Source organism: Oryctolagus cuniculus, chromosome 14 (assembly GCF_051225735.1).
Source record: "Oryctolagus cuniculus isolate XC-2025 breed Fujian yellow rabbit chromosome 14, ASM5122573v1, whole genome shotgun sequence".
Classification (NCBI taxonomy): domain Eukaryota; kingdom Metazoa; phylum Chordata; class Mammalia; order Lagomorpha; family Leporidae; genus Oryctolagus; species Oryctolagus cuniculus.
The window spans coordinates 13,448,184-13,460,638 of record NC_142880.1 but is presented as its reverse complement, the minus strand read 5'-3'; the positions used below and the strand labels follow the sequence as shown (position 1 = coordinate 13,460,638).

General features: G+C 40.9%; 1 protein-coding gene across 2 annotated transcripts in view; it reads right to left on the bottom strand.

Moving 5' to 3' along the window:
* ADGRV1 (adhesion G protein-coupled receptor V1) overlaps positions 1-12,455 on the bottom strand; it is a 603,645-nt gene that overhangs the window by 430,025 nt on the left and 161,165 nt on the right. For both annotated transcript variants that reach the window (XM_089313009.1, XM_089313008.1), the window contains 3 exons: positions 12,134-12,241; positions 9,622-9,886; positions 8,860-8,982 (listed from right to left, as the gene is read on the bottom strand). In XM_089313009.1, the coding sequence (XP_089169135.1) occupies positions 8,860-8,982; positions 9,622-9,886; positions 12,134-12,241 (496 nt within the window). The remainder of the gene's footprint in view (positions 1-8,859; positions 8,983-9,621; positions 9,887-12,133; positions 12,242-12,455) is intronic.

The following is a 12,455-nucleotide window of genomic DNA, read 5'->3' as shown; positions in this document are numbered from 1 at the left end:
TCCTGGCTTTGAATTGGCACAGCGCACTGGCTGTAGCAGCCATTTGGGGGGTGAACCAACAGAAGGAAGACCTTTCACTCTGTCTCTAACTCTGCCTGTCAAAAAAAAAAAAGTACAACTTTAAGATTATATTTTTTCTTCCGACTAGACCCACACTCCCACCCCTTCTCCTCCTCCCTCTCCCCTTGCCATTCTCATTCTCCATTAAGATTCATTTTCAATTGACTTTGTACACAGAAGACCAAGTCTATACTAAGATTTCAACAGTTTGCGTGTAAGCACGCACGCACACACACACAAACTAGTTTTATAATTAACATATAATACAAGCTGGCGCTGCGGCTCACTAGACTAATCCTCTGCCTTGCAGCACCGGCACACCAGGTTCTAGTCCCAGTTGGGGCACCAGATTCTGTCCCGGTTACCCCTCTTCCAGACCAGCTCTCTGCTGTGGCCAGGGAAGGCAGTGGAGGATGGCCCAAGTACATGAGCCCTGCACCCCATGGAAGACCAGGAGAAGCACCTGGCTCCTGGCATCGGATCAGCGTGGTGCACCGGCTGCGGCGGCCATTGGAGGGTGAACCAACAGCAAAGGAAGACCTTTCTCTCTCTCTCACTGTCCACTCTGTCAAAAAAAAAAAAAAAAAAAAAAAAACAAAAAAAAAAAAACCATAATACAACTCATTGAGGACAGAGGTCCTACATGGGGGGTTAGCAGTGACTCCTGCTGTTAATTTAACAATTAACACTCTTATGTATGATGTCAGTGACTACCTGAGGTTCTTGACATTAGCTGCCTAGGCTATGCAATCCTTTTGAGTCCACAAACTATCAGTATTTGGACAAGGCCATAAGCAAAGTGGAAGTTCTCTCCTCCCTTTAGAGAACAGTACATCCTTCTTTGGCCACTTCTTTCCGCTGGGGTCTCACACAGATCCTTCATGTAGAACATGTTTTATCACAGTGTCTTGGTTTTCCATGCCGTAAATGCGCACATGGGCTTTTCAACCAGACCAGGAAGCCTTAAGGGCTGATTCTGAGGTTAGAGTGCTAACTTAAAGCGATTGTTATTCTAGGAGTCTGCTGTATGGACTGCTTTCCATGTTGGAACATCTTTTTAATTCTATTATTATTACAAGGCACTTGATCCTATATTTATGATAATTTCAACAATTAATCCTATCTATGTTCAATTTAACACTTAATATAATCACTTTTAACAAATAAGACGGCATTTTTACCACACAGATTAGTGGGATTTTGAGTCCCATGGCAAGTTTTTAAACTGTACCCTTAGAAGTAAGTCCTTAGGAATGTATGTGGAACTACGCAGCTTTACAAACTTCCTCCTCCCTCTATTCCCATTTATTGTTTACAGATATCTGTTTTCAACTGACTTTACAACACATATGATTAACTGTTAAATGGAGTTCAACAAATAGTATGAAAAAAATGAAAACAAAAAATCAAACTGTCCCTCAACAGTCAAGGGCAGCTCAAGTCATCCCTTCTCGAAGTGTCAATTTCACTTCTATAGATTACCTCTTAGGTGCTCTATTAGTCCTCACAGATCAGGGAGAACATTTGTGATTTGTCCCTTTGGGACTGGCTTATTTCACTAAGTATGATGCTTTGGCTTTGGTTATTTGTGCCTCTGGGGTCTTTCCCAAGAACTCTTTGCCTGTACCAGTGTCTTGGAGGATTTGATGGTATCAGGTCATAGATTTAGGTCTTTGATCCATTTTGAGTGGATTTTTGTGTAAGATGTAAGTTAGGGGTCCTGCTCCATACTTCTGCATGTGGAAATCCAGTTTTCTCAGCACCATTTGTTTTCTCAGGACCATTTGTCCTTGCTTCAGAGCTCATCACCTTCTAATAAAGGGATCCCCAATATTTAAGATAAAAACAATAGTCCTTTAAGTGTGTATCTGGTTTATCCGATTGCACTTTTGGTTATACTCCGTACTCTCACTGCCTGTGGTTGACCACACTTGCCCTTTCTTGACCCTTACCCTAAAAGCTCCTGCTCGTGGTCACAACCTGACCTCTCTGCACATGCTGTTCTATTTACCTAGAACCTACCTGTGCTCAGCTCCTTGTCTCATTAACTCCTACTCACAGTATGGTTCTCAACTAAATGATTCTTAAGGGAGTTTAGATCATGTCAAGTCCTCTCCATATTGTGTTTCTTTCATAGAAATTATTTCCATTGATTATTATATATAAAATTATTTGTATGATAATGTATAAACTGTTCTCTTCCCTACTGCATGTTAAAATTCTGCAGGGGGACTGGCATTGTGGTGTGGCTGGTGAGGCTACCACCTGCAATGCTGGTATCCCATATGGGTGCCAGTTCCTATCCCAGCTGCTCCACTTCTGATCCAGCTCTCCTTGCTCATGGTCTGGGAAAAACAGTGGAAGACGGCTCAGGTGCTTGAGCTCCTGCCACCCACATGGGAGATCTGGATGGTTTCATCCTGGCTTCAGGTTGGCCCAGCTCAAGCCATTGGAGCCATGTGGGGACAAAGCCAGGGAATTGGAAAATCTCTTTGTCTCTTCCTTTCTGTAACTTTACAAAAAATCAAAAAAAAAAACTTCTCCAGGGAAAAGACTATGTCTAATTTTCAATTAGCCCATTTTCCCTAGGGATGACTACTATGCTTCACATTCGAAAAAATAAAATTTAGTAAGTAAAAGGGAGAGAAGGGAGATGGAGAATATAAATCTGTCCTTGCACTCACTGTCACATCCATTTGTCCTCTTTTACTCATTCAGCCACCACCCAATAATCTGTCAAGTCATTAATGAGAATAAGTGAGCTTCACAGTCATGGCTTCAATATAATACTTTTAATAAAAGATTTGCTGCATAAGAAAGTCCTTGACAATTGCTTAATGCATAATATGAACTTTCACGAGATCTACAATAAGCCATTCTAAATAATTAGCTACAATCTTTTCATCTTTCTGCAATTCCAAGTCACAGAAACAAAAGAAATAAAGATCTCATAATGAGTCCCATAACAAGCCTCTGGCAGAAATTCTCACAATTTCTTCTGGAAAAGATTCCCATTATATACTTTTTAAAACTTTAAAGGGTCTTCTATAATGTTAATTAATGACCCACTCAAACATCATTAATGCAACTATTTTGAATAAATGACTTAAATAGAGCCAGTCTACTTGAAAACCTGAGGTATACAAGAAGTAGTCAAAACAAACACATGATAAAAGACATAATTTATTCAATCAATTGGTGAGTGAATAAGAAAGTTACTCAAGCTGTATTTCATAAGATAACACCACAACTTTATGATCCACCACAATGTTTACCTGAGGTTTTTTAATAAGAAGTTGAGCACAATGAGAATACAAGTGCACAAAGTGGAACTAGTGTGGAGGCCAGGAGGCAATGTACTAGCCCAGAAGGGAAGTGGCCAGTGGCTGCAAGAATGTGGTATGGACACAGAGAGAGCTCAGAGGAGGAGTAGAAAACGTGGAAAGCAAGACAAGGAGATAAATGGTCTACAATTAATGTGAGGCAAACAGTCTCCAATTCCTGGTCTGTGGCTGTGGTGGTTTAGGATGATGTTGCCTAAAGGTTACAGTGGCTGATAGAGAAAGCAGCAGTCAAGGCAACTGCGAGGAAAATTACAGACACACTCCTCTGCTTATGCCAAGTTCTCATCTTTGAGCTTTATCTACTTTGTACATCTCAGCCCTTGTGAGTTCAACCTTCTAGACATCCAAGTGTCTGAAATCTAAGCTTGTAACTCTGATTTCCTCCTGACTTCAGTCCCACATCTTCCCTCCCCATAGGTGCCCCTGCACCTTCAAGACATCTGGAAACAAGCTCCTTCCAGTTCCCACCAGAGGTGTTGCTTCTGTATCTTTTCCTAATTTCTATGCTAATCCCCTCCCACCTGCCAAGATGTGACAAGTTGGCTCCCACAGTTGACATCGACTCCTATTCAATATGCATTTCTAATCTCTCACTCCAGCTCAGAGCTTTCTTCGACTCTTGCCTGGGTAGTTGCAAGGTATTTCTTCCAAAATATTTAATACACTAAAGATGAGTGGGGTTGAAAAGCTGGGTTTTCATCATCACTTGCCTTTGAAATGCCTTCAAGGATTTCTCTGCCTTAATAGTGCTCAGAGTGTGGTCTACAGATCTGTAAGAGTCCTTGACACTCCATTTGAGGATGTGTGAGGTCAAAACTTTTTTATAATATTAAGATGCTACAGTCTACTTCTCTCTCATTCTCCCATGAATGGACAACAGGATTTTCCATACAGCAGATTGAACTCAGATACCAACACAAGATTCTACACACAGAAAGACAAATACTGCACAAGCTCACTTACATAGATTAATTATCCCTATCCAAGATGCTTGGGCACAGAGTGGTTCAGGGTTTGAAATTTTTCAGATTTTGTGAATTTTTCCATATATATGCATGTACACATACACATATAAGGGACAGAGACAAAGAGAGACAGACATCTTGGGGCTGAGACCCAGGAATAAACAAAAATCATTCTCATTTCACATATGCCTCACAAACACAGCCTGAGGCAACTTCATACAATGTTTGTAATCATTCTGTTAATAAAAGTTCCAATTTCCTACTTGTAGCACAATGTCAGTACACAAAAAGTTTTGGATTCGGGAGCATTTTGGAATTCAAATTTCATATTTTTATATTAGGGATGCTCAATGTCTAACTGGAACACAAAAAAAGCTGAATTCATAGAAACAAAGTAGAATGGTGGAGCCCTCTGAGCTCTCAGCTCCTCCACCAGCCCCACATTGACCCTCTCAGCCTGAACACTGCTGGCATCTCACATACAACCTGCGCACGCTATGCAGCTGCTGATTGTGCCACCTGGTGACCCACTGACAACAGCCAGTAAGTGACAACACCAAACACCCAGAATCCGGGGGCTCATCCTGGGCCACTCCCTTCTGTTTTACCTTCCTGTGGCCTCACACTTGACAGCTGGAAGATGCACAAAAACCCATATAGGGACTCAAGAAGTATGAAAAACAATGCAACATAATGATCTTTTGGTAGTGGGCTTCAAAGAAAGGGAGATTGAGATTGAGAAAATGCCTGATAAAGAATTCAAACGAAAAATTATCAGGATATGCAGAAGATACAATAGAGTACACACACTTAAAATTAAAGCATCAGAGTAGAAACAACCTGGACCTGTACGGAAAATGCAGCCATGCAGCAAGGTATGGCAAGACAACAAAAGACCCAGAAGTTTGGATCTAGGGAAGAAGGCACCTGCCCTGGCAAACCAGGTGAGATTGGACTGCAGGGGCCCACGTTGCCGTCCATGCAGCAGGAGGGAGAGCTTAGTGAACTGCACCTTTCTGAGTCTGGCCAGGATCCCTCAGGACAGTGGGTTGACTACTGTTCACCCAGATGGGAGCAAGAAAAAAAAATAAAAGGCAGCAGTAGCTTGTCTCTCTGTCCCCACTTCTCTCCCATACAACAACAACCTGCAGCCAGCGGTGGGAGAACTGGTTCCATTTTTGCACACAGGCAACTAGTGGCCACACCAACTTTTGTGCATCTACCTAGCAATTATTGGGGTCTCCCCCTCCACTCATTAGGTGGGTGCAATCACAGCCCTTCGAGAGCAACTGACAGAGATGGTCTCCACTGTGCCAGCTGCAGCTGCCCAGCAAGGGGAGAGGGGAGCCATCCCTATGAAAGGGGAATGCCACTTGCGGCACTCTATGTGCCCAGCACAATTATGAAGTGAGCAGGGCTGCAGCTGCCAGGTATCATGTGCACCTGTGATCCAGAGACCTTACCAGAGAGAAAAACCTGTGTACCACACTGACATGGAATCTGGTTGGGAGGACTGGACTTGATCCAGCAGGGTGGAACACACAGAGACAGCAGCCCTGAGAACACCTCAGTCCCCCTGCAGCTAGAACAGGCTTCTGGCACAGAGTGGGTCCACTTGTCCTCCTTGACCTTGAGATCCCTGGATGCAGAGACTGAGAAAACACTATGACTACGTGAGAGGAGGCAGGGTGTAGCTGGGTTCTGAGCAATCACAGAGTGCTGTGACGTACTCTCAAAGATCCTTGGTTGCCTGGAGCAGCTCATAGCAGAGGGAACGGTGCTCTCAGGAGGGACTATGAAGATCAAATGTGCAGTTTATACGGCGGTGCAGATAAGCACTGAATACACTGGGGGCTCACACCTGGGCACTCCTCAGCTTGGAGTAGAGAGAGTGGTTGCACCAGTGATGACCACTCCTCCCCACACAGTAAACCAGAGGAGAGCAACCACATCCAACTTGGGTGTTACCCAGGGTACTCACCCCATCCTAGGCACTGACCAGAATTCCCTGGCTATACCCACCACAAACCTCTTGGTAGTCACTAAAGTGTAGATATTCCACTAAGCCACAGAGGAATAGCTCAAAGATAAAAAGTCATCAGAGGAAAAAAAAAAAATTCTACAAATGCCTAAAAAGAAATTCAAGAAACAATAAGAAGACACTCTGACCTGCCCCAAATGAATACAACATTTCAATACTAGAATGTGAAGATGAATAGATTGAGGAAATGCCAGAAATGGAATATAAAAAGTTAATCATAGGATTACTCAAAAGTAATCAGAGGCAAAAACATGAGCTAAAGAAATCCATATCATATCAATGAAAATTTTGTCCATGAAATTGAGATTTTAAAGAGAAATTAAAATGAAATACTAGAAATGAAGAATTCAACAGAACAAATAATAAATGCAACAGAGTTGAGGAGGCAGAAGAAAGAATATCCGAGCTAGAAGATGAATCTTTGGAAATTTTATAGTCAATTTAAGTTAGAAAACTTAAAATCAGTGTTGGAGATATAGAGGGTACTATTAAACAACCCAACATATGGGTCTTGGGAGCACCTGAAGTAGAAATATGGAAGGGAATAAAAGACCTACTCAGTGAAATAATTAAAGAAAGCTTTCCTAACTTGGAGAAAGAAAGGAAGGTCTAAGTACAGGAAAGACATAGAACGTCTAACAGATATGACCAGAAAAGATCTTCACGATGACACATTATAAACTTTCCACAGAAAAGCATAAACGTGCTAAAATATGCACAAGACAAATGACAGATAACCTTCAGAGAATCACCAATTATACTCACAGCTGCCTTCCCATCAGAAACCATATACTATAGACAACAATGGCAAGATGTAGTACAAATCATAAGAGGGGAAAAAATTATCAACCCAGAATACTGTACTCTGCAAAACTCAGTTATGAATGAAGGTAAAATAAAGACATTCCATAACCAATAGAAAATGAAAGAATGTGTCACCATTCATCCAGCACCATTCTATGCCACACACAGAAACAAAGCCATCATCATGATAGAATGCAATGACAGAAAATCCCACAGTAAAAGTACAAAAGAAATCCAAAGTAAACGATGGGAATATTCACAGAAAAATGGCAGGGCCAAGTCATTACTTATCAGTATTCACCTTGAATGTAAATGGCCTCAACTCTCCAGTTAAAAGATATAGCTGATCTAATGGATTAAAAAAAACAAGACCCATCTATTTGCTGCCTTATAAAACACACCTCACCAACAAAGATACACGTAGACTGAAAGTGAAGGTATGGAAACAGATTTCATGCTAACAGAAAAAAAGGGCAGGTGTAGCCATCGTAATATCAGACAAAATAGGCTAACACAAAAGTGTTAAAAGAGACAAAGAAGAACACTATGTAATGATTACAGGATCAACACAATAGGAAGATGTGACTGTAATAAATGTGTATGCACCCAATTACAGGACACCTGCCTATTTAAAAAAAAAACTGTTAGCATATCTAGAGGGAGACTTAGACTCTACTACAATAGTAACAGGGGACTTTGACATCCCACTTTCATCAATGGACAGATCAACCAGACAGAAAATCAACACTAGGACCAAATGGAACTGATATCTACAGAACTTTTTATCCCACAGTTGTAGAATATACAACTCCCATTAGATCAACAGCATATTTTTCATCAGAAACTATACAGGCCAAGAGGTGATGGAATGATACCGGTCTAGGTTCTAAAAGCAAGTAATTTCCAACCAAGACTCTTACACACAGTGTAGCCCTGATTCATAAATGAAAGAGAAATAGACTTTCCAAAGCAAGCAAAAGCTGATGTAATTCATCATTGCCACAGCAGCCTTACGAAGACATCCCACATACAGAATTTAAAATAGTGATTACCAGAGGTTAAGCAAAGCAGAGGAGGGGAGTTGAACAACGGTTTCCAAAACACAGGAGGGTGAACACAACAGGTTCTGGTGTTGGCAGCGCAGTGGGGTGACTATGGCTCACAATGAAGCGTAATGCTGTATGGAAGGAACTATAGCAAGGGAACTGGAGGACTCCATACAAAGCAAAGATGAGGAAATGGATTTTGGTTGGTACTGTCAGTCTTCGCTATGCTTCTATATTAAAATATGGCACTGAACCCATTAAAAGTATGCAATTATTATGTTAAAATTTATATTTAAAATAAAATGAATTGATAGGAGAGCATTTTGAAATATGTATCTTAATATTTCATTTCTCTAGAAAAATGATCTTTAATTTCCAAGAATATGTTCACCCTATTCAGTTATTTAGGTTATTTTCAAGCACAATGCCCACTTAAAAAGTATTAATCTTCTTGAAATTCTAGGACTTCTGGAAGGAGTTTAATATCTTGATTTTTACATCCTTGGTGTTGGCCATCATGGCAGTAGCTCTCAATCAGTGAGACTAAAATCAATGTGGCTTTCCTTTTTCACGTAAGGTTTGATTAGCAAAGTCCTTACCTATTCCTGAAGCTGGGGTGAAGGAATGGATCCCATTAACAATACCGAAGTCCAGGGCCTGAAAATACCTGAAAGCAGATTGTCCTGTCTCCCAGATGAAAATATCAACTGAATTCTGATCTCCTATAATTATGGAATAAAGCAGAATAAAAGAAGGCAAAGGTTTAAAAACAGAAGACCAAATGACACATAAAACTATAATAAGAATGTTAGATCTGAAGAACAAATTTCATCAGACATCACTCCTAACAAAACACAACTAAGCAGGAAGCACTTCTGCGTTCCTTTTGCATTCCACATGAAATGAATACAGTTAGCCACTCATCTCGATCAGATGGGCAAGAAAAGATGCCAACAGAATTTTACCTGAAAGTTCCACTGTGCAGAAGAAAGCAAACTCACATGTGAAGCAGTTTTATCAGAAGTTGCTAATTATTATTAATACTATAAATTACTCATAATACCTCAAGTATCTCCGTATTTTAGTTATAAAATCTTCATAGAGCTTTCTACTTTATTATCTACCCTCCTCCAATCTTCTCTTAATTCAAAACTAACGGTTCATCCCATAAAAAATCACGGTCATAAGCCTTAATTTTTTTTTCCCCTCAAAATCCCATACTTAACATCCATCCTCAAAAACATTATATCGATCAGGTAAAAACTTACTGCAGGAACATTTTTGTAAAGAACGTACAATATAAATGTTAGCTATTTTTGATAAAAACCACGCATGTATCACAGATGCTATTATCTTCTCACCTGGAAAGGTATTTTTGGCAAAAATGAGGTAAATGTCATCTCCCAAGGACAAAGCCTCCATTTTTGTTGCCCCAAGGACCGGCACCTCTTGAAAGCTAAGAAATCCACTCCCAGACCATCTGAGTAAAAGGGCAGGTAGCTTGGAGTCAGTCTGGGAGACGGCCAGGAACACAGAGCCTCCCCTGTGGAACAAGGCCATGGCCAGCACACCTCGGACAGGGAGCTGCTGATGCAGCACGAAGCTTCCTCCATCCCACCTGAAGACCTGCAGGGAATATTCAAATAAAGAATCTGTGATCAGAAACTTCGCACCCATGAGAATTTTGCCAAAAAATCTGTTTGCTCTCCTGGATTGTTTTATTTCCTTAGGGGGATACTTTCATAAGTGAGAAGTACCCCCAACAGGTGCATGCCTGCAGCCCTTTTTCTTGGCTCTGTGTGCATTTGCACATGTGTGTGTACATGCACTCACATGCAAAGACCTCAGTACCAAATACACACCTCGATAGAGGTGAGTGACAGCAGGGAAGGAGAATGCCTTCAACAGCAGAGAATGAGACTGAAGGTAGAAAATTCAGAAACTTTCTGATGCTGCAGTAACGTCAGCAACAGTGTACAACAACATCCAAACCATCTTCATTCCCAAAGTGCAACAGAGTCAAGGTTTCAGGATGAGGGTCCTAAATCTACAAAGTAAAAAATTCAGAGTCCACCTGATTTCTTACATAAGTCGGTCAATTTCTAAAATAATTTTCTGTGTTCAGGCAAAAATTAGGAACTTGAGATGGGCTTTAGGCTGCGAGGCCTGGAAATAGTGCTTTCTCCCTCCATGGATCTTACTAACTCTTAGGAAAAGGCAAAAAGTAAATTCTCAGGAATTGAATAAATGATGACTATAAATTGAGACAAGTGCTAAAGATGACAATTAGGAAGGTGTTAGAGAATGGATATATTCTCGTCAACTCAGATCTTCACAACAAAGTTTCTAAAAAGAAAAAAATAAATTGCCATGCTGTGAACTGGAAGGAAGCTAGAAGTCCTGGGGATTGAAAAAATTTAAGATTAGGAGGTACTTTCACTAGCATGGGCAAGTAATCTACCATCCAAACAGGATCCATTGGAGAGCAAAAAAAAGGGGAGGGTGTCAATTGCTACCCAGGACCGCAGGCAGAGTCCAGCACTATCGTCTGCCAATCATAAGCATAAGATGCCACTTGGGATGCTGCATGTCATATCAGAGTGCCTGGGTTTAAGGCCAGTTCCACTCCCAATTCCAGCTTCCTGCTAATGAGCGCCCTGGGAAGTAACAGGTGATGTCTCATGTAGTTGGGTCCCTGCCACTCTCATGGGAAAGCTAAGTTCTGACTCCCGCTGTTAGCCTGGCCCAAAGCAGCTATCATGGGCTTTTGGAGAATGAACATGTCTCCGTGTGTCTAGCTTCCAAATAACAATTTAAAAACTTAAAAACCTTATGAATTCTTTCAAGATAGCTCGCTGCTGAGTGGAGAAAAGAAACACAGAGGGAGGAGGAGATGCAATCACAGATTTCTGTCTAAACTGAGCAATCCAAGAACATTTATGCTGATTACAATAATGTGATAAATGCCAGAGAACTAAAATCACTTAAGATTACGAAGGCAAGAGGCGCATCTATGTGAAAGACCTGGTTTTTGAACAAAAGACACTTTATCAGTCATTAACAGGTAGGAAGAATAAGAATGAGGTGCAAGCCCGTTTTTAAACTGAGTACAGGGAAGATAAGGAATTCCCTCATTAGCTAAAAATGAGATGACAGGCATTCACAGAAGTCCACAGAGTGACAAAAATTATCAAGTAAACATTGCCAGGATTACAAATTCTGGTTTACTAGAGACACATGGAATTTCTGGGTTAATGCTGAGTGCTCACTTTGCATTAATAATGAAATCTTAGTGATACCATCTGTCTAGTTGTGCAATTTCTCTCCATAACATTTCTAACTCAATTAAATGTTCAAGTTTATCATTACATTAAACGGGCCCAGCCCTTTAAGACAACATAATATTTGTAACTGTTTAAAAGTTAACTGGGGGCCAGGGTTGTGGCATGGTGGGTAAAGCCACTGCCTACAATGCTAGCATCCCATGTGGGCACCAGTTCATGTCCCAGCTGCCCCACTTCCAATCCAGCTCCCTGATAATACAGCTGGGAAAGCGGCAGAAAGAAGACAGAGTGCTTGGTCCCTGCCACCCATGTGAGGGACCCAGATAAAGTTCCTGGTCCTCTCTTTAGCCCAGTCCAACCCCAGCCATTGTGGCCAGGTGGGGGAGTGAACCAGTAGATTAAAGATCTCTCCTCTCTGTAACTATCTCAAGTAAGTCAATCTTTACAATCAATTGACTCATCAAGATTTCCACTCTTTTTGACTTTACCAGAAGTAAATCGTAACTTTTATACAAACCCCAACAAACCATATCTAACGACTTTTAATTATAGTATTAAAAGAGGAAAAAAGCTTTTAAAAGAATCGAACCTGAGTTAATTCAGAATCATCACTCTGACTTGCAACAATCAAATAATCTTGATTCTGCGAAGTAAAATATCTTACTTGAGAACTTTCTGCAATACTGATTGTTTGCACCTACAAAGGAGACAGAAGAACAGGAATAAAAATTTTAAAGGACTTTAACTAGGGACGACACTGAACAGTCTTTGAAGTTCACAACTGTAAAAATCATTCTCATCCCGTGTGTGTCATTTCAAGACAGACAATATCCCTCAATAGATACCTTGCTCAAATGTGCATGACCTCTGAACTTGCAAAAAGTCCTTTCTCACATCAACACAGAACATAC